This window comes from Misgurnus anguillicaudatus, chromosome 17 (genome assembly GCF_027580225.2).
Source record: "Misgurnus anguillicaudatus chromosome 17, ASM2758022v2, whole genome shotgun sequence".
Lineage (NCBI taxonomy): Eukaryota > Metazoa > Chordata > Actinopteri > Cypriniformes > Cobitidae > Misgurnus > Misgurnus anguillicaudatus.
In genome coordinates this window covers 9,896,191-9,914,411 of record NC_073353.2, presented here as the reverse complement: position 1 = coordinate 9,914,411, position 18,221 = coordinate 9,896,191, and the positions used below count along the sequence as shown (strand labels likewise).

The 18,221-nt window shown below is 35.9% G+C and overlaps 1 protein-coding gene across 3 annotated transcripts in view; it reads right to left on the bottom strand.

The window, feature by feature from the left end:
* Positions 1-18,221, bottom strand: part of pde9aa (phosphodiesterase 9aa) — a 33,632-nt gene that overhangs the window by 5,089 nt on the left and 10,322 nt on the right. Inside the window, exons 8-17 of one of the 3 annotated variants that reach the window (XM_073854962.1) lie at positions 12,280-12,364; positions 11,130-11,190; positions 6,948-7,022; positions 6,771-6,845; positions 4,818-4,904; positions 4,452-4,556; positions 2,467-2,549; positions 2,224-2,380; positions 973-1,086; positions 113-217 (exon numbers count right to left, since the gene is read on the bottom strand). In XM_073854962.1, coding sequence (XP_073711063.1) covers positions 113-217; positions 973-1,086; positions 2,224-2,380; positions 2,467-2,549; positions 4,452-4,556; positions 4,818-4,904; positions 6,771-6,845; positions 6,948-7,022; positions 11,130-11,190; positions 12,280-12,364 — 947 coding nt within the window. The remainder of the gene's footprint in view (positions 1-112; positions 218-972; positions 1,087-2,223; positions 2,381-2,466; positions 2,550-4,451; positions 4,557-4,817; positions 4,905-6,770; positions 6,846-6,947; positions 7,023-11,129; positions 11,191-12,279; positions 12,365-18,221) is intronic. The other 2 variants (XM_073854963.1, XM_073854964.1) reach the window with 2 other exon arrangements.

Below are 18,221 nucleotides of genomic sequence, written 5' to 3'. Positions count from 1 at the left end.
GCTAAAACTTCACATACATACTCCGAGTACATAAAATGTTTATTTTACATCTTAAAAAAGTCCCATTTAAGTATGACCGATTTGAAGATCTCATGATGTATTTATGTTTCACCTGCATGAAATACTCTTCCAGCAAACAGTCCACCCAAGGCTCGGCAACCTCCATCGGCCGAACTTCATTAGAGATGTCACAGCATTTAATCAGAACCATCTTTAACTATTAGAAAAAAGACACACTTCCTTAATATTAGATATAAATACTTAGAGATAATTATATTATATACAATATATCGTTTTTTTAACATAAATGCATTTTATATAATGTAAAGGACATTCTGTGAAAATATAACCTTGATATCTTTAATATTCACTGAATAACGTCATGTCAAAGATAAAAATTATTTAAATTATTTATAAAGTAAATCAGTGATTGAAATCAAACTTTGATGCTCCTAATCTCAAAATCCCAGACTTTAGCCTGGATTTCAAAGACAGGGGCACACATTATATCTGCTATCAACCACCCTGCTTAATATGGTTTTCTGGCATCAGCTAATAAACATCTCATACCAGTAAACCCCAAAGATATACAACATCATGGTACTGAATGATTACCATATAAATATAGGGGTGGTTTTACCAGACAGGGATTAGTTTAAAACAGGACTAGGTCTTAGTTAAATTAGGATATTTAAGTCATTTTTAAAAGCATGGTTTATAAATAAACATTACTAGTGTGCATCTGGAGACACAACACTCCCACTGATATATTTTAAGATATGTAAGAGCAAGTTGTTTTCGATCAAGACAACATTAACATTTAAGTTAGTCTGGGACTAGCCTTAAACCCTGTCTGGGAAACCGCCCCATATTGTATTTGCATGATATTCTAAGCAAGGCACATTTCTAAAAACATGGTAATACCATTGAAGTTTTATGTAAGTGAATGTGGTTACTATACAGAAAGCTCACACAAGTAACATGTTCCTCATTAGTGAAGTCAAAGTTGTCCACTTTCTGTTTAAAGGAGTCCAGTATCTCTCCATGTCGAGCCATGTCTGTTGCCAGTATCAAAGTAATAGTTCCCTGTGAAAAGACCAAATGATTATTTGGACTATATTGGTTCATAGTTAACTTAGATGGTTTGCTAGTTATAGACACAAAACTCTTGATTTGATTTTTCAGAAACTGATTTTTTTTTACTTAAAAAATGCCACAATACTCTTTCTCTAAAATAAACAGCATCCTTGCTTTAAAGAAATATTCAATTTTCTTAAAAGAAAAATCCAGATAATTTACTCACCACCATGTCATCCAAAATGTTGATGTCTTTCTTTGTCCAGTCCAGAAGAAATTATGTTTTTTGAGGAAAACATTGCAGGATTTTTCTCATTTTAATGGGCTTTAATAGACACCAACAAGTAATACTTAACTCAACACTTAACAGTTTTTTTCAACGGAGTTTCAAAGGACTATAAACAATCCCAAACGAGGCATAAGGGTCTTATCTAGCAAAACGATTGTCATTTTTGACAAGAAAAATAAAAAATATGATCTTTTAAACCACAACTTTTCGTTTAGGTCCGGTCCAGCGCGACCTAACGTAAATGCGTGGTGACGTAGGGAGGTCACGTGTTACATATATACCATTGTAAACAATAAACTGACACAAAGACATTAATTAGTATCAGTTGACATACAACAATGTAGGAACGGTCCTCTTTCACCACACTTGTAAACACTGGGGCGGAGTTTTGCGTTCGTCCTCTGTGACCTCTTGACGTCATGACGTATTGCGTCGGGTCATGCTAGGGCATCACGACCGGATCTAGACGAGAAGTTGTGCTTTAAAAGTGTATATTTGTTATTTTTAATGTCAAAAATGACAATCGTTTTGCTAGATAAGACCCTTATGCCTCGTTTGGGATTGTTTATAGTCCTTTGAAAAACTGTTAAGTGTTGAGTTAAGTATTAATTGTTGGTGTCTATTAAAGTCCATTAAAATGAGAAAAATCCTGCAATGTTTTCCTCAAAAAACATAATTTCTTCTCGACTGAACAAAGAAAGACATCAACATTTTGGATGACATGGTGGTGAGTATATTATCTGTTTTTTTCTTTTAAGAAAATGGAATATTCCTTTAATATTTTGACATCTCATGCAATGACATTCATACCATTACATTATGTGCATGCACAAAACCTGGAAATTGGAAACACACACCTGACGAATCTGTTTGAAGGCTTCAGGATCAAAGTTGGCAAAGATGTTGCAGTCTGGCTGAGAGAAGATCTGGAAGGCCACAGCGCAGTGGTGATTCTCCAGAGGAGAGATGTCATTGTATCTCACAGCCAGCTCTGTGCGCGCATTAATCTGATACCTGCCAAACAGACAAAATATATAGAGTTTAAATACATGTGGGAGTGTGTTTGTGTACGCGCATTCATAAATGACAGAAGCTCTTACGTATTGTTGTACCCGGGATGATCCAGGTCGTGACACACGGCGGCTGTCATCAAAATAAGAACGTCTACTTGTGGGAACTTTTCCTACGAAAAAAAGAACCTGACTTGGACTCTTTGTATAAATGTGTATGTTTTGAGACAGGCTTCTTAGTGTATTACAGGTACATTGGTAGTTAATAATTTGGCCTTTAATAGCCAGACTGGTAATAGCTCAAATAATGAATTCGATGACCTCATAATAAAGGTCCATAGCAACCGCAGCACAGAGAGAAGAGCGAAAGGCTGAAAGCATCTTCACAGGAGTGAAATTGCTTTTACACCCCCATACGTCAGTCATTTATATTCACTTTCCCTCTTCCATCCTTGCATTCATCTCCCACACCTCTTTAATCTAGATCTACTACTTTAACCTTCCTGAATAAAGAAGCAGGAATGTGTACTTAATTCAGAAGAGGTTTTTATTTTTAGGCAAATGGTTTCTTATTAGAAATAGAAAGATGAAGTAGGTAGCTCAAGTTACATGATTTGTATTACATTATAGGTAAAACTGTGCATTTTAGGTCTGGCTAATAATATTGTGTTTTTGTAGTACTATATTAGGTAGCGTGCACACCAAAGCGTTGACGCCGACGTATGTTTTCAATTGACGCTTTTAAAAAACGCCAGCAGCTGGTGAGTTTTGTCCGCGCTGAGCTTCAAGAGTTAAAAAATGTTATTTGGGTGAAAAGCTCAGCTCGTCAATGTCACTTCTCACTCGCCTGTCCAATCACACTGGAGGAGGGGCGGGACAAATATCACAACAACCAACTGGCGCATCATTCAACGACTGATAATCAAAGCAGGGATGCGTTTCCCAAAAGCATCGTTAGCCAACTACTGTCGTGAGTTACGTCGTTAATGACAAATGTCAAGGATTTGGTGTTTCCCGAAAAAAATAGTTCATACGAACATTCGCAAGCTGCATCGCAAACTTGTGTGGTTTGAACGACAGCTCTTCACCTTTCGTTAAGCATAGTTCGTTGTTATTATAATATGTAGACTTACGTTGATCATGCTTTTGAACAGAATAAGCAAAAAAAATGTAGTACATTCTATATCCATCATTCTAAATATATATATATATATATATATATATATATATATATATATATATATATATATATATATATATATATATATATATATATAAAAATGTACGTCGTTAAGTTTGTAAACAGAATTAAAGCAGCGCATTTGAAAACATGTGCACAGAACTATGAGCTTTAAGACCCTGGGGAATCCCTGGGAGGAGTGACGTAAGAGGGAACTTGCGCGTGAATTAAATATCTTGAAAATAAACAACAGATAACTAAATCACGATAACAAAATCAGTCTTCTGATGCAATATATGTTATTTACAGCAATAATCTGACATAAAATCGATTTGCACAGATTAATTAGTACTTCACCTCCCATGTGACATCATCAATGTTGTTAAACGAACATGTTTCAAATGACGAATGTGCGACAAAGTTACTATGCTTTTGGGAAACAGTCGTGACAAGGTAGTTAGTTTCTCCAACTATTCATCGTACTATGGTGGTTCAGCAGCGAGTCACGTCGTTGTTCGAGAAACGCACCCCAGAAGTATCAGAAACCAAAGCACTTAGCTGAAAAAAGCTGACAAGCACCTACACCACGTTTTTAGCCACGTGTTGGTGTGCACACCCCCTTACTGTATTTACATAATTTGTTATCATGCTTGCATAACAATACCATTAAAATAATCATACAGAGTCGCATACTCATGCATTTTATTGTGGGAGGAATAATTACACACTTCAGCTTTTTAACTTCAGAGATAGGTGGCGAGCCCCATTTAGTATGGCCGAGGATCACTTGTTTATATCAAAACTTGCTCAAAACAAATTGGAATTGTGAGGTATAAACTGTAAAACAGCAAAATGTTTTGTCAAATGACAGATCTGTATATAAACGTTTCTATACCTGTAGGTTGCAGAGGCAGATCATGCTGTACATCATCTGTGTGACGCAGAAGCAATGGCGGAAATTATGAAAAGGATTGTTCCTGTAATTGTCGTGGATGCAGAGCTGAAAGGAAACACAGAACAAATTAAACTTTATTTAGGCAATCTGACATGGATTAAAATAGGAGAAATGGTCAGAACAAAAAACAAAACAAAAACAGAAGCCACTTGCAACAAACCCATTAAGTTAAGAAACACTGTTAATGGATTTGTGACAACTTTGAGATGCCATAAGCCTCTACCATCATGGCAGCTAAATGTACAATGTATGGTAAAACGTTATATTATTATGTTATATTATTATATCTAGCTTTAGATTTCTTACCAGCCATCTTTTCAGTGTGATGGGGTTTATATTAAAGTCCTTTACCAGTCCCAGGTCATGGTACATATGCTCCAGACAGCTCAGCATCTTAAAGTAAAAACAATGAATGATAACATCTGTAGTACAAAACACAAGATTATCAACAACTGTTACAGGCCAAGCATTTTGACTATGCATTTCTCATAAATTTCATGTTATTGAAAAAAAAATTCAACTACTGGCCATTTATGCCTTGGTTTTAATAAAAAATATAATAATTGTTAAAAATAAAATATTTAAAGGGACATTTACAACACTGTTTAACTCTTTCGCCGCCATTGACGAGATATCTCGTCAATCAAGAAAAAACGCTTCCCCGCCAATGACGAGTATTTCCGTCTTTCCGCAATACCGCTATTATCCACCAGGTGGCACCCTTCCGCAACTTTTTAAACCCTGAAGTATCGCCCTATGGCAAGCAGCTGCATGTCTGTGTCTGTTTTAAAGATCGCTCTGAATGGGAACTCTATGAAAAGTCCGTCACAAAAATTGAATTATTTTAGCTTTTTGCTCAAAATGTGGTGTTTTTGCAGAAACCTACAAATATTCAAAAGCTGATTACAAAAGAACTACTGAAGGTAGGATGAAACGTTTTTTTTTTGTTTGAAAGCAGAGGGTCTGTTCTTTCATTTGATATATTGTATGTTTATATATTTAAAGAAGAACATTTTCTGGAAGGCATTAAACTTTTGTGAAAATCATGAAAAACACTGGCGCTGGCTGGCAACTTTTTTTTTAAAAACGCTGGCGGTGAAAGAGTTAAGATGTAAAATAAATCTTTGGTCTCCACGTATGGTACGTATGTGAAGTTTTAGCTCAAAGTATCATAATTTATTATAGCATATATTATAGCATGTGTCCTTTAAAATGCTAATTATCTGATTAAATGCAAACACTGATCACCATAATGGTGGTGTGTTGAAATTGAAACTCTCTCTCTCTCTGCACTAAATGGCAGTGCTGTGGTTGGATAGTGCAGATTAAGAGGCGGTATTATCCCCTTCCGACATCACAAGGGGAGCCAAATACCAATGACCTATTTTTCCACATGCTTGCAGAGAATGGTTTACCAAAACTAAGTTACTGGGTTGTTCTTTCTTTTTCACGATTCCTAGGTTGATAGAAGCACTGGGGACACAATTATAGCACTTAACCATGATAAAAGTCTGATTTTCATTATATGTTCCCTTTAAATAAATTGAAAATATTTGTTATTATAATAATTATTACATTTGCAAACTATTAAATGTAAGTAAAAAATAATCACTGCCATTTTTATTGCAGAATCTCGTATGCTGTTTATTACTCACAAACAGAATTTTGCTTTAATTATTTAAAATAATAATTAATTAAAAAGTATTACATTTGCAAACTATTAAAATCTAAACAAGAAAAAATATAAACCATTACAATATTTTTGTAAAAAATTATATACATATTTGTGAATTGTTAGTTTTTAAAAATAAAACTATTTTTTGAATATTTAATGTAATTCACCACTGCAATTTCCCTTTTATTTATTTTCTTTTAAATATTTAAAATAAAGTAACCAAAGAATTGTTACATTTGCAAACTATTACAATCTAAACAAAGAATAAAATATAAACTTTTTCAATATTTTTGTAAGACTTATTGACATATTTGTTTAAACTTATTCCAAGTTTTTGAAAAATAATTAATATAACAATTATATATAACAATTACAAAAAAATATTTGTGTAAATTTGGGAAATATTTAAAATGTTATTTCCCACCACTGCTATTTCCCTTGCAGAATCTCAAATTTTAACTACATATATTTCTATATACTGCACGATTGCATTAAACATTCAGTATATTTTGTATCCTTAATCGGCACTTTTATGTAGAATGGTTGATATCCTGCAGAACATCTTTTACTCGGCTGATGCTCACCTCATTAGGTTCCCATTGCCACACATCGAAGATTGGCTGCCTCAAAGCTTCTACTGTCTCCTGGGAGAGGTGATACTACACAAGCCCACAAATACACAAGCAGCAGACGCAGAAGACAGAAAACAAAAGCAAGAGAGAAGAAGAGAAAGACGTGACAGTGCAGTGTTAGACTCTTACCTCGTTGGATTCCCACAGCCAGACGTCGAAGGTGGGTTTTCTGAGGGCATCTATGGTTTGTTGGGAAAGCATGTACTGCAGGCGACAGAGCTCTCAGTTAACCCCCAATAACCAACGCCTGGCTGTGTACATTTCATTCACACATCTATGTTAAATGTACTATAATGCAGTTATAAAGTGTTCAATTTATCATTAAAGAAATAGTTCACCCAAAAAAAAAAAAAATCCCTCATGTTGTTTCAAACTCTTATGCTGTTATATTTTCTATTATTCCCAAAAGCAGCATTTTTAATTTTCCATATAGCAGTAGTCCATCATAACCATTTGTAAAAGTATTTTATTATTTAACCCAGTTATTTTCAACCCAGCATTGGGTCAAAAAGGGACAAACCCAGACGTTTGGTTAAAAAACCCAAAAAATATTTATATTTGACCCAACAATAGGTTAAAATAACCCAGAATAGGTTAAAACGGGTTGTGTTTGGCCCTTATTGACCCAATGCTGGATTGAAAAAGACCAGCATTGTTTAGAGTGTTCAACTATGTTGAAGGTACACAATATTAGTACACAACAGTTAAAAAGTTTTTCCTTCTGCAGCTCTTTTTACAGTAATTTTCCATTTTGCATATTCAAACTGGCATTCTGGTTACACAAGACTTGAGAATAAATATAATTTAGTATCAATGACATCATAACTGGTGTGATATTTGTATGTGCCATTTTTTATCTAAATGAATAAGCACGTGAGATCTGCAGCCAAGAGGAAGATTTCAGTCGGTTACCATATGGCACCCATAAGAATCTAACATCATGGCAGCTAAATGTACAATGCATAACTCACATTTCGTTGCAAAAAATGCAACTAAGAATATAGATTTCTTTGCTGTATTGTTAAATTATTATACATTTATTACCAGCCATACTTGCAACATAGCACACAACAGTATGGCATACTGTTATGGAGTTAAGTAGCAGATCCAGATTATATTGGGGTAGGGGCGTGTTTGTTTAGGTGATTTCAAAGGTCACATTGGGTTTCAGAGATCATTTATTTTTGGCTTAAAAAAATAATTTGTACCAATACAATGTGACAAACATGATCTTACGGATAAATTTTAAAAAAAGTTTTTCATTTTCCCCCTATTTTTAAATTATTGTCACTTTGAGTTGGGGTTAGATTTGTGTTGTTTGGTTTAGGATGTAATTTTATGTATTGGTTTCTACATGTTTTTTCTGCTTTTAAAACTATTCTCGCCTGGAGTTGGGGTTAGAGTTGGGGTTTGGGCTAGGATGTCTAATCATGTAACAGAAAGTGATTCTTCTAACCCCAACCCCAAGCGACAATGGTAAGAAAATAGGAAAAAAACTATGAACAAACAATACATAAAATGACACAAAGAAGACATTTATGCTCAAGGCACGAAAAAAGCTGAATTTCAGATGTGAATAAATTAATCAAATTTTGCGTGATTTTAACACAACTTTCAGTGAGATCAGTCTGATTTTTTTTGGCTATTGCTACAAATATACCGGTGCTACTTATGATTGGTTTTGTGGTCCAGGGTCACATTTAAATTTTCTGCCTTCATGTTTCACAGAAAAGATAACAGCACTGTAAAAAATGTCTGTAAATTGAACAGTAAAATACCGTTTAAATGATACAGAATAAAACCGTATTGCACAAAACATGTGATAACCGTAGGATTCACTGTGAAAAACTTTAATTAGTTTTACAGACTAAGACCTTACATTTAACAGTAAAAAACATATAAAAATACGGTTTATTGCAGTAAAATTAACAAGATACTGTATTACTATAAAAATGAAAAAAAAAAATCTTGAGCAATATCAGCGTAATAGATATGGCATTATGCGTTATTGATGTAACATTAAAACTTTTAGAGGATATATTTGTTACCAATATACTGAACCATCTGTTTATATTTTACTAAATCCTTGTTGATAGAGTCTGCACTAGTGGTCATCATGCAGGCATTTGTCATCAAGTTCCTAATTTTATCACACTAAAATTACTTTTAAACATAAAATTACAATTATTTTCTAAACATGGACGATAAGTTTACAACTGCTGTCAAAACAAGATACAAGTCCTCAACTATTCCAGCATCCACACACGTGATTTAGTAGACAAATATTCTTTCTGACGTGATGTAATCACAAGTCAAATGGATATTTTCCACCAAATTTATCCCATTAAATCTCCAGTTTGTGGTTGTTTAAGATTCATTTGAAGTCACCATTATTGTAATTAGTGTTTCCTTTAGTTAGGCATTTGTCCTTGTGACCTTCATTGACCTAACTCTCCTCTTTTAGCAATTGCAACAGTGCTTTATTAAAGGGGGGGTTTAATGGTATTTCAAGCATTCTGACTTATTAACACAGTTATAGAGTTGTTTCCTCATGCTAAACGTAGGCAAAGTGTCAAAAATGCAGTTGGGCGTGTTTCAGAGTATTTCTGTGCCGAATGCACTTCGCCAGGGTTCCTACAAGTTTCGGCTAATTTTTTTCGATTACGGTTCTTACTGACGTTTCAGGGGTTTTCGATACGTATCACTTCTTTATATGGGCTTCCGCCGGAAAACTTCCCCCGGAAAACCCCGCCCAGCCGTCAGTCAGCGGGAGACGCTAGAGCTTGCTAACAGCTTATCACGCCACTCAGCTTTGTTTAATTTCAAAAGTCAACAATGGCACAACAAGAAGTGTGTTTTTGGATGTAAGGAGAAGACATCCAGCCTCATGGAAACAATGGATATAGTTTATTATCCGGATTAGCAGCGGAGTTTTGCGTGTGTGTTTGATGCGGTGGATTTTCAGAACCGGGTCATGACGAGTTACACGTGGTAAGTAAGACTTCTGTCTTATGTTGGAAATAGGCGCGTGTATATTATATAAATGACACGAACATGTAGTGAATCATAAGTTAAAACAGTGTTGTATAGTGTTGCATGACTCATACTCGCTCCTCCCGTGTTATAACTCCTCCTTCTTCATTTTTTCGTACGTTATCGGAAAGATTCGGTTAAGCTAATCTTTCTTTTATAAATCTGATTAAACTAAAGACTCTTCGGAGATATAAAGGATGTCATACTACTCTATAGGTACTCCAGATTAATATCAGAAATGCAGAAACAGCGTGTGTTACGTGAGCTTTAAGACCACTTGTTTATGGCTAGAGGGAGTAGAAAAAACTATCATGTGATCTATTGATTGCTTGTATGTCATGCATATAATTTTATATGCATAAAATTTTATAAATATTTTATGAACATAAAATGATAAAAGAACAATAAAGATATAAAGCACAAAAAAGTGATGCTCTATGCAAATGACACTGTTTTGAACAAGACTGCTGTAATGCTTTAGTTAGTTTCTTTTTTTTAGTTTCTTTAGACATCAACACTTTGGATACAAATCTCAACGATGGTGACAGTAAATGGTAAGAAAGTTGCACAATTTTGTCATGTCACAATGCATGATGGGAGTTATGAATAAGTTTTCTACAATCCTGGTACCCAGCATGCATTGCAGCATGAAGCTTTGTTGTTGAATGTCACCATTGTTGCGTTTCATAGGCGGATTAAAGTGTCTGTAAAGACTATGGAGAATGTATTGTAAATCTACAGTATTTTAAAGGAATTAAAGGAAATGTCTATAAACATAATGGAAATAGTACTGGTAATCTATTTTACTGATTTTTTAAACAGTGTAGCATTTAAATTAGACAGTTCTGAGCTGTAAAATAGATGGTACTGAACCGTCATTTGTACAACATAAACCTTTACAATAAATAGTTTTGAGCTGTAAAAAATGGTAATGAACCATAAATATTACAATGTTAACCCTTGAATTTGACAGATATAAACTGTTTTAGCAACATAAACATGTTAAATAGACAGTTATAAACTGTAAAAAAATAAAATGTGTAAAATATACAGTAAAATGGGTGCAATCCCGTAAAACCAATAACATTGCTACCGTATTTTTGACGGTAAAGATCTGGCAACCACAGCTGTCGGTTTTCTACCGTAAAATTTACGGTTTATTTTTAACAGTGAGCATACAGTACGTGATTGAAATAAGATGAGGATGAGAAGCCTAAAAAATGACAGAACTGCGAGTAACTTAAAACACATGCACATGAAGTATATAAGCCATTTTACCTTTGGGTATGAAGGCACATCTCTGCGAGGAGTTAATTTCTTGTTGTCATCTGGGAAACTACTGCAAAGGTGACAAAAGTGCACCATAGTGTGAGCAGAGAGAGTTCAGTTGCTACAGAAGAGAACATGTAGTGATTTTCATTTTTAACTACCATGCCAACATCTCTCAATGAGAGAGAGTAGACAGCTACCTTTGATTCAATTAAAACACAAACACAGGGAACAGAACACACCTTATATCTACTATTTTAACAACAGCTAAAACACCTGATTCAACCTTAATCTCTCATTTATTTTAAAGAGCACCTATTTCATTCCTAAAAACAACGTTATTTTGTGTATTTGGTATGATACAATGTGTTTGCGTGGTTTATGGTTAAAAAATTCATTATTTTCCACATTTTTGTACCTCATTGGCCAGCTAATCTGTACGTTGTAATTGGCCTGAATATCTCTGACATCAGCAGGAAATGTACCGCTCCTTACCATGTTTGAAAGACTCGCGCACAATGCAATGCTAACAGGAGTTAACTTACAGGCTGTGAGTCTGAAGCGGGAGGAATTATGATAATGTCGAATTAAACTGTTGCCTAAAATCCGTTTTTTTTTTGTAGTCCGAGAAAAGAGATTTATGTTGGAGACGATAACTTGTCGTGAATCGGTGCTCTTTAAAGCAAACAGGAGACAACATAGTCAACACTAAATCAACACTACATAGGGTGGTGAATGTGGTCAACTTATATCAAAACATATAAAATGACTAATTACTGTATACACTATCAAAAAAAGGTCAATAAATGGTCCCTAGCTGTCACTTGGGCTGTACCCTTTTAAAATGTAAATGTTAAGAGTTTATATTAGTACCTCAAAGATACCAAATGTATATCTGTACCTAAATGGCACATATTAGGACCTTTTTAAAGGGTACTGCACCAGTGACAGCCTGGGACCATTTTTTTCTAACAGCATATGCATTCTTAATTTTAATTGTGAAAAGTATTTCACATTGTCTTTTACAACCATTTGCGATATCATAAAATGCATTTCAAAGTCTTACCGTCTAAATTCTCTTTACTGCATTTAATTCCAAGTATTCCAATAACTATGCAATGGTTTATTGGATTAAAGCTAAAGCAGTAAAGTTACTGACCTGTTGTTCCTGGAGGCCATCTCCTCCCGCAGCTTCTTGATATCACTGCGACATTTCTCGATCTCCACCACCTTCATACCCTCCACTGAAGAAACGGAGAGATGATGAGATACATATTTCAGGTTATGACACAGTAAAAGGCGAAACATGGTTTTACATATTTAAATTTGGGCAAACAAAGAGAAAATATGGAAATGAGCTGGTGAACCTTATCATCTTATCAGCTGCATACCTACAGGGTTTTCCTGTACAGTTTTTCCTATACACACACACACACACACACATGCAGGATTTGACTGCCGATCCATTGCGGTAAAAAGATATTTGACACCTGACGCTGTCTGGCATGATTCCCTGTATTGTCCAAAATCAAGCCGCTGGTGTGGAGTACAAAAAGTTTACCTCTATCCAGTATATAGGTTTGTTACAGATATGTCCAGATAATATTTTTTTATATACTCTGAACTTGTATTGTAGGTCCTTAACTCACAATATCTATTATTTTAGCCACCGATCTGTTTATAGGCAGTTCACAGTGATAAATCACCACAAATAATGTAAGGCTGCTGAATTTTCCACATTGATGAAAGGGTTAAAGTCCATCCCGTTGGTGACTGAATACATTATTTTATATGGATTTCTATGAACACAGCTGTGCTGCAGTGGAATGAATCCTCCAGGGTAAAACAACGCAAGTGTGCAGTGATGGTCAAAGATGATGACCTTTTTGTTGCTACTAAACATTATATATTATGTATTACTGTTCAACAAAGCCTCTCATTCCATTACAGGCAGTGAATTAGAGGCTGCCCAGTAAACAATTACTGTCTTTCAATGTTGAAATATGGTTGAAAATAAGTCGGTCCGCCTTGGACTGGTTTACGACGTGATTTCAACTATGTAGTTTTAGCTGGACTGTTTGAATTCAATTCAATTCAGATCAGTGGTGCGATGACCTTCACAGCAACAGGAACTGGGTCTGTTTGTCTCATTGTCCTCGGGGACGAGGACGAGACAGGGAGACAAAAACAGAGTTCTATTAGCGTAGGGGCCGTTCGTATGTAATGCAAGTGTCATACATTATAGTGGTTTAAGTCAGCTCGGTTCCAGACAGGCTAACTATTGCGGCAATAATATATTACCCATATGAGGTATGTGAGTGCTTTGTTCTAGACAAAATAACTACTGCGGGAAAAGTACATTTACTGGACATTTTATGTGAATGCTTTGTTAAAGAACAGAAGAATGTCTTAAGTTTAGATTTAAATTGATCGACTGTGTCTGATACTCGAACATTGTTTGGTGAGTCATTCCAGAGCTTAGGGGCTAAGTAGGAAAAGGATCTACCACCTTTAGACACTTTTGATATTCTAGGGATAATTAAGTGACCAGAATTTTGTGAGCGCAGTTTACGTGATGGATTGTATTCTGATAGTAGTTCTTTAATATATGAGGGCGCTAGGCCATTTAAGGCTTTGTAGGTGATTAGTAATATTTTAAATTGTATGCGATATTTAACTGGTAGCTAGTGTAAAGATGCCAGAATTGGACTAATGTGGTCATACTTTTTAGATCGAGTAAGCACTCTTGCGGCGGCGTTTTGAACCAGCTGTAGCTTGTTTACCTGATTTGAATGGCATCCCCCGAGTAGCGAGTTACAATAGTCTATTCTAGAGGTCATAAAAGCATGTATAAGCTTTTCTGCATCTGATGCAGACAGCATATGGCGTATTTTTGATATATTTCTAAGATGGAAGAATGCTGTGCGGCAGACACTGGAGATGTGACTATCGAAAGATAGATTGCTGTCGAACATTACGCCTAAATTCTTAACCGTGGAAAATGGCACCACCGTGCAGCCATCTATGGACAACTTGTAATCTGACATATTATGTTTGGAGCGATTTGGTTCAATAATAAGTATCTCAGTCTTATTGGAGTTTAGCATAAGAAAGTTTTGTGCCATCCAGTCCCTAATATCACTAATGCAGTCTGTTAGCTTAGCAAACTGGTGGGTTTTGCTAGGATGTGACGAGATGTAAAGCTGGGTATCATCTGCATAGCAGTGAAAACGTATGTCATGTTTCCTGATAATGTCTCCTAGAGGTAACATATATAACGAGAATAGGATAGGGCCTAGAACTGATCCCTGAGGTATGCCGTATTTAATAGGGGAGTGATATGACTCTTCCTCATTTACATAAACAAAGTGATATCGATTGGTTAGATACGATCTAAACCAGGCTAACGCCTGACCACTGATGCCAACATAGTTTTCTAGTCTATTGAGTAAGATTCTGTGATCTATTGTGTCAAAGGCTGCACTAAGGTCTAATAATATAAGAATTGAGATTTCACCACGATCGGATGTTAATAGGAGGTCATTTGTAACTCTAAGCAACGCTGTCTCTGTGCTATGGTGGGGCCTGAATCCTGATTGGAACTTTTCATATGTATTATTATTCGCTATGAATGTGCGTAGCTGGCTTGCCACTACTTTTTCTAATGTTTTAGAAGAAAAGGTAGATTTGAGATTGGTCTAAAGTTATTAAGATCTCCCTGGTCAAGGTTTGGTTTTTTAATGAGCGGTCTAATAACTGCTAGTTTGAAAGCTGTTGGAACGTATCCTAATTCTAGAGATGAGTTAAAGATATTTAGTACCGCGTCTGACACTACATGAAATACCTCTTTTAGTAATTTTGTGGGAACGGGGTCTAGTATACAGGACGATGATTTGGACGACGTTACTAGTTTAGAGAGCTCATCTATGGTAGTAGGTTTAAATGACTCAAGATGTTCATATGGTAAGTGGTAAATGTACTATTGGGTATAGTGGTGGCTGCTTGTGTAGTTTCTATGTTTTCCCTAATAAACATAATTTTGTTTGACCGTGTTTTCAACTGACCATGTTTTCAACTCATAATCTAAGACAGCTAGATAATCTGTTATACATGCTAAAACAACGGAGAAAACAAATTACCAAACCATGTTTATTATTATCTTAAATAAATGTGAAGAGTTTTACATATTCCAAAAATATTAAACTGCGATTGAGGTGCAATGAGGATTCATGCTATATTTACCCCACCCCACCAGGTGGCGGTAATGCCCCATTAAAGATAGTTGCCACCGCCATAAAACTGAAAGAAGAAGAAGCGAAGAGGCGTGTGAATGTGGCGCGAATCTTCCACCCATCATCACAGAGAGATGCCCAACCAACCGCCAGATTACAGAAAGCTTTGGACTGCTCATAGCACTGACCTATGTTTACTGCAATCTGAAATCTGTGTTGATATATGTTTATTGCACTCTGTGCACTAGACCGACCTGTTTATTTCAGACTGTGAAATCTGTTGGTTACTTGACTGTTTGCACTATTTAAAATGTGCTGTTTTATTAAAATTATTAAAAACCTTTAAAGCTTTGTTTCATTTTATAAAATGTTATTTGGTATATTAATGTGGACCTGTTTTCAACGTTGAAAAGTTGGACAAATTTAACGTCTTTTCAATTTTAATTTTCAACCTTCACTGGACCATAATTAGACGTTGAAGGTTTACGTCTATTCAACCTCTAATAGACGACTTTTTGCTAGCTGGGTGTTTACACCTGGTATAAAGATTTAAGGTTTTGGTCAATTGGATCACAAAGTGGATGACGCTAAAGATAAATGGGGTGTGAAATGTTTTGAGCTCCTCCACTTTCAACCATATTCAGAGGTAGTGGAAATGTGTTTGAGCAACCACAAAAGACCGCCTCCGCCTATTAATCTAATGTAAGGTAATGTTTTTACATCTGACCTGACTTCTAGTGTGAACCCACAGTGTTTAGTGCGATATTTAGGTTTTCATTGATAAAACTGAATCGGCTGCTCTCCGCCTCTTTCATTTTTTTTTATTTTTGCGAGCGTGTGAAATTTTCGCGAGCTTATTTTATCAATTACTCTGACATACAAGCTCTTACATGTACATGTACAAAACCTTTACTAATAACACAAGCAAGGGGACACAATATTAGTTTGCGTCAATTTAAACGCGCCATTTCTTCCGCTCGTGTTTAAACGAAAGCAGAGGGACCGCCCACAGAGTCAGACCATCAGGACAGAAGTGGTCGAAAGTGGACAAAAGAGAAGGATTAAGATACTGGTGTAAACGTGAATGTGTCTCTCTCGTCTGACTGACCAAGACGCATCTTAATACCCAGTATAAACAGCCCCTTAGAGGCCAGCAAAAGTTACATATAAAGGTTTGCTAGTATGCTTCTGTTTTTCAGGGAATTTTTTATGTTGGTTGTAATTTTCCCCTAAAGCCCGGGATACACAGCAGGATTTTTGCATTCCTATAAGATCTTTACCTTATCACACTGTGCGATATGGAGCGTTTAAACTTGGGTACGACAAGCATGTAGACTGTACAATGATGACACGGAAGCGGCGACGGCTGCGTCACACGTAGTGGTAAACAAATACCGGTACGCAAGTCGTAGGCGCAAACACACTGTGCGTTGATCATGCTGAATTTCTAACACTGTCAGAAAACTATCATAGGCCATCCTTGGAGGCAAGACCGGGAAAAAAAACCTTCTTTGAACCTCTCTCACTGTACGACGCAGGACCACAGATGAAGAGGCACTATTACAGAAATTGTGAGGATTGTTTTTAGGATGGCAATCTTTGGCAAGTGCAGTGTATCCCAGGCTTAAAAGTGTAAACACTGGCATTTTTGAAAACAGATTTATTTATTTTGCCCTGCCGACTATCCTGGCATGGCAGCCTCGGCTTGAACAGTGCCAACAGTTTGGAACAGGACTAAATCGTATTCAATCTTTTAAGAAACAATCCTAATTTTTTCAATTCTATTTACGTTTAAAGTTGCTGTGTGTAGATTTTAGTGGCATCTATTGGTGAGATTGCAAATTTAAACCAACGGTTCAGTCCACAGCTCACCCCTCCCTTTCGAAATGCATAGAGAAGCTACAGTACCCGCTAAAGGACAAACATGTTGTCGTCTGAGACAACATAGTGATGAAATGCGCTCTGTAGAACAATTTGTCCGTTTAGGGCTACTGCAGAAACATGATGGTGCAAAATGTTGATTTTCATCTAAGGGGAGCCATGGTGTATGTAGATAAAAATTCAAATTCAAAGGGGGCACGTATACCAAGGCATTTACGCCAACATTTGTTTTTAATTATTTCCAATGGAAGCACCACGCTTTTCAAAAATGGGAGCAGCTGGTGGTTTTTTTCCGCTCTCATCAGCGCATATTTCGTAAATTCTTTAACTTTGGGTGAAACGCAAATCTCCTTAATGTCACTTTTCACTTGGCCGTTCAATCACAGTGAAGAAGGGGCGGGAAAAATATCACAACAACCAACCAGTGCATCGTTCAACAACTGATAAACAAAGCAGAAGTATCATAGCAACCAAAGTGCTTAGCTGAAAAAACGCTGGTGCCCACAATCGGCATCCACCTGGCGTTTCAGACGCATTTTAACATTTTGGTGTACACCGTTCACCCTAATAAAACATAACTGTTCATTTTGTCTTTATACACCAATGAAAATAAAGTTTTGTATATTATATTGCATTTCTGTCAAGAGATCCTCCTAAGAGTTACACAATGCACCTTTAAATAATAGGAACATTACAAAATAGCCCTCTTGTAATGTGTAATTTAACACAGCAAGTGAAAGTGACATTACTGTCAAGTATGGTAACCCATATTCAAAATTTAACCTCTAGACAAATTTAACTGCTTGTTTGTTTTACAGCTGTTGTTGCTAATGAATAACTTTCAATTTCAAATACAAATTAAAAGAGTAAAAGTGCTGTAAATCTGCATGGCTTGAATTCTATCAACTTGATGACTTTGATGGTAAAGAATTTAGTAAAGTGGGGTGATAAACAGTATATGGGGTTGTGCCATCAATAGCTTTTTGAA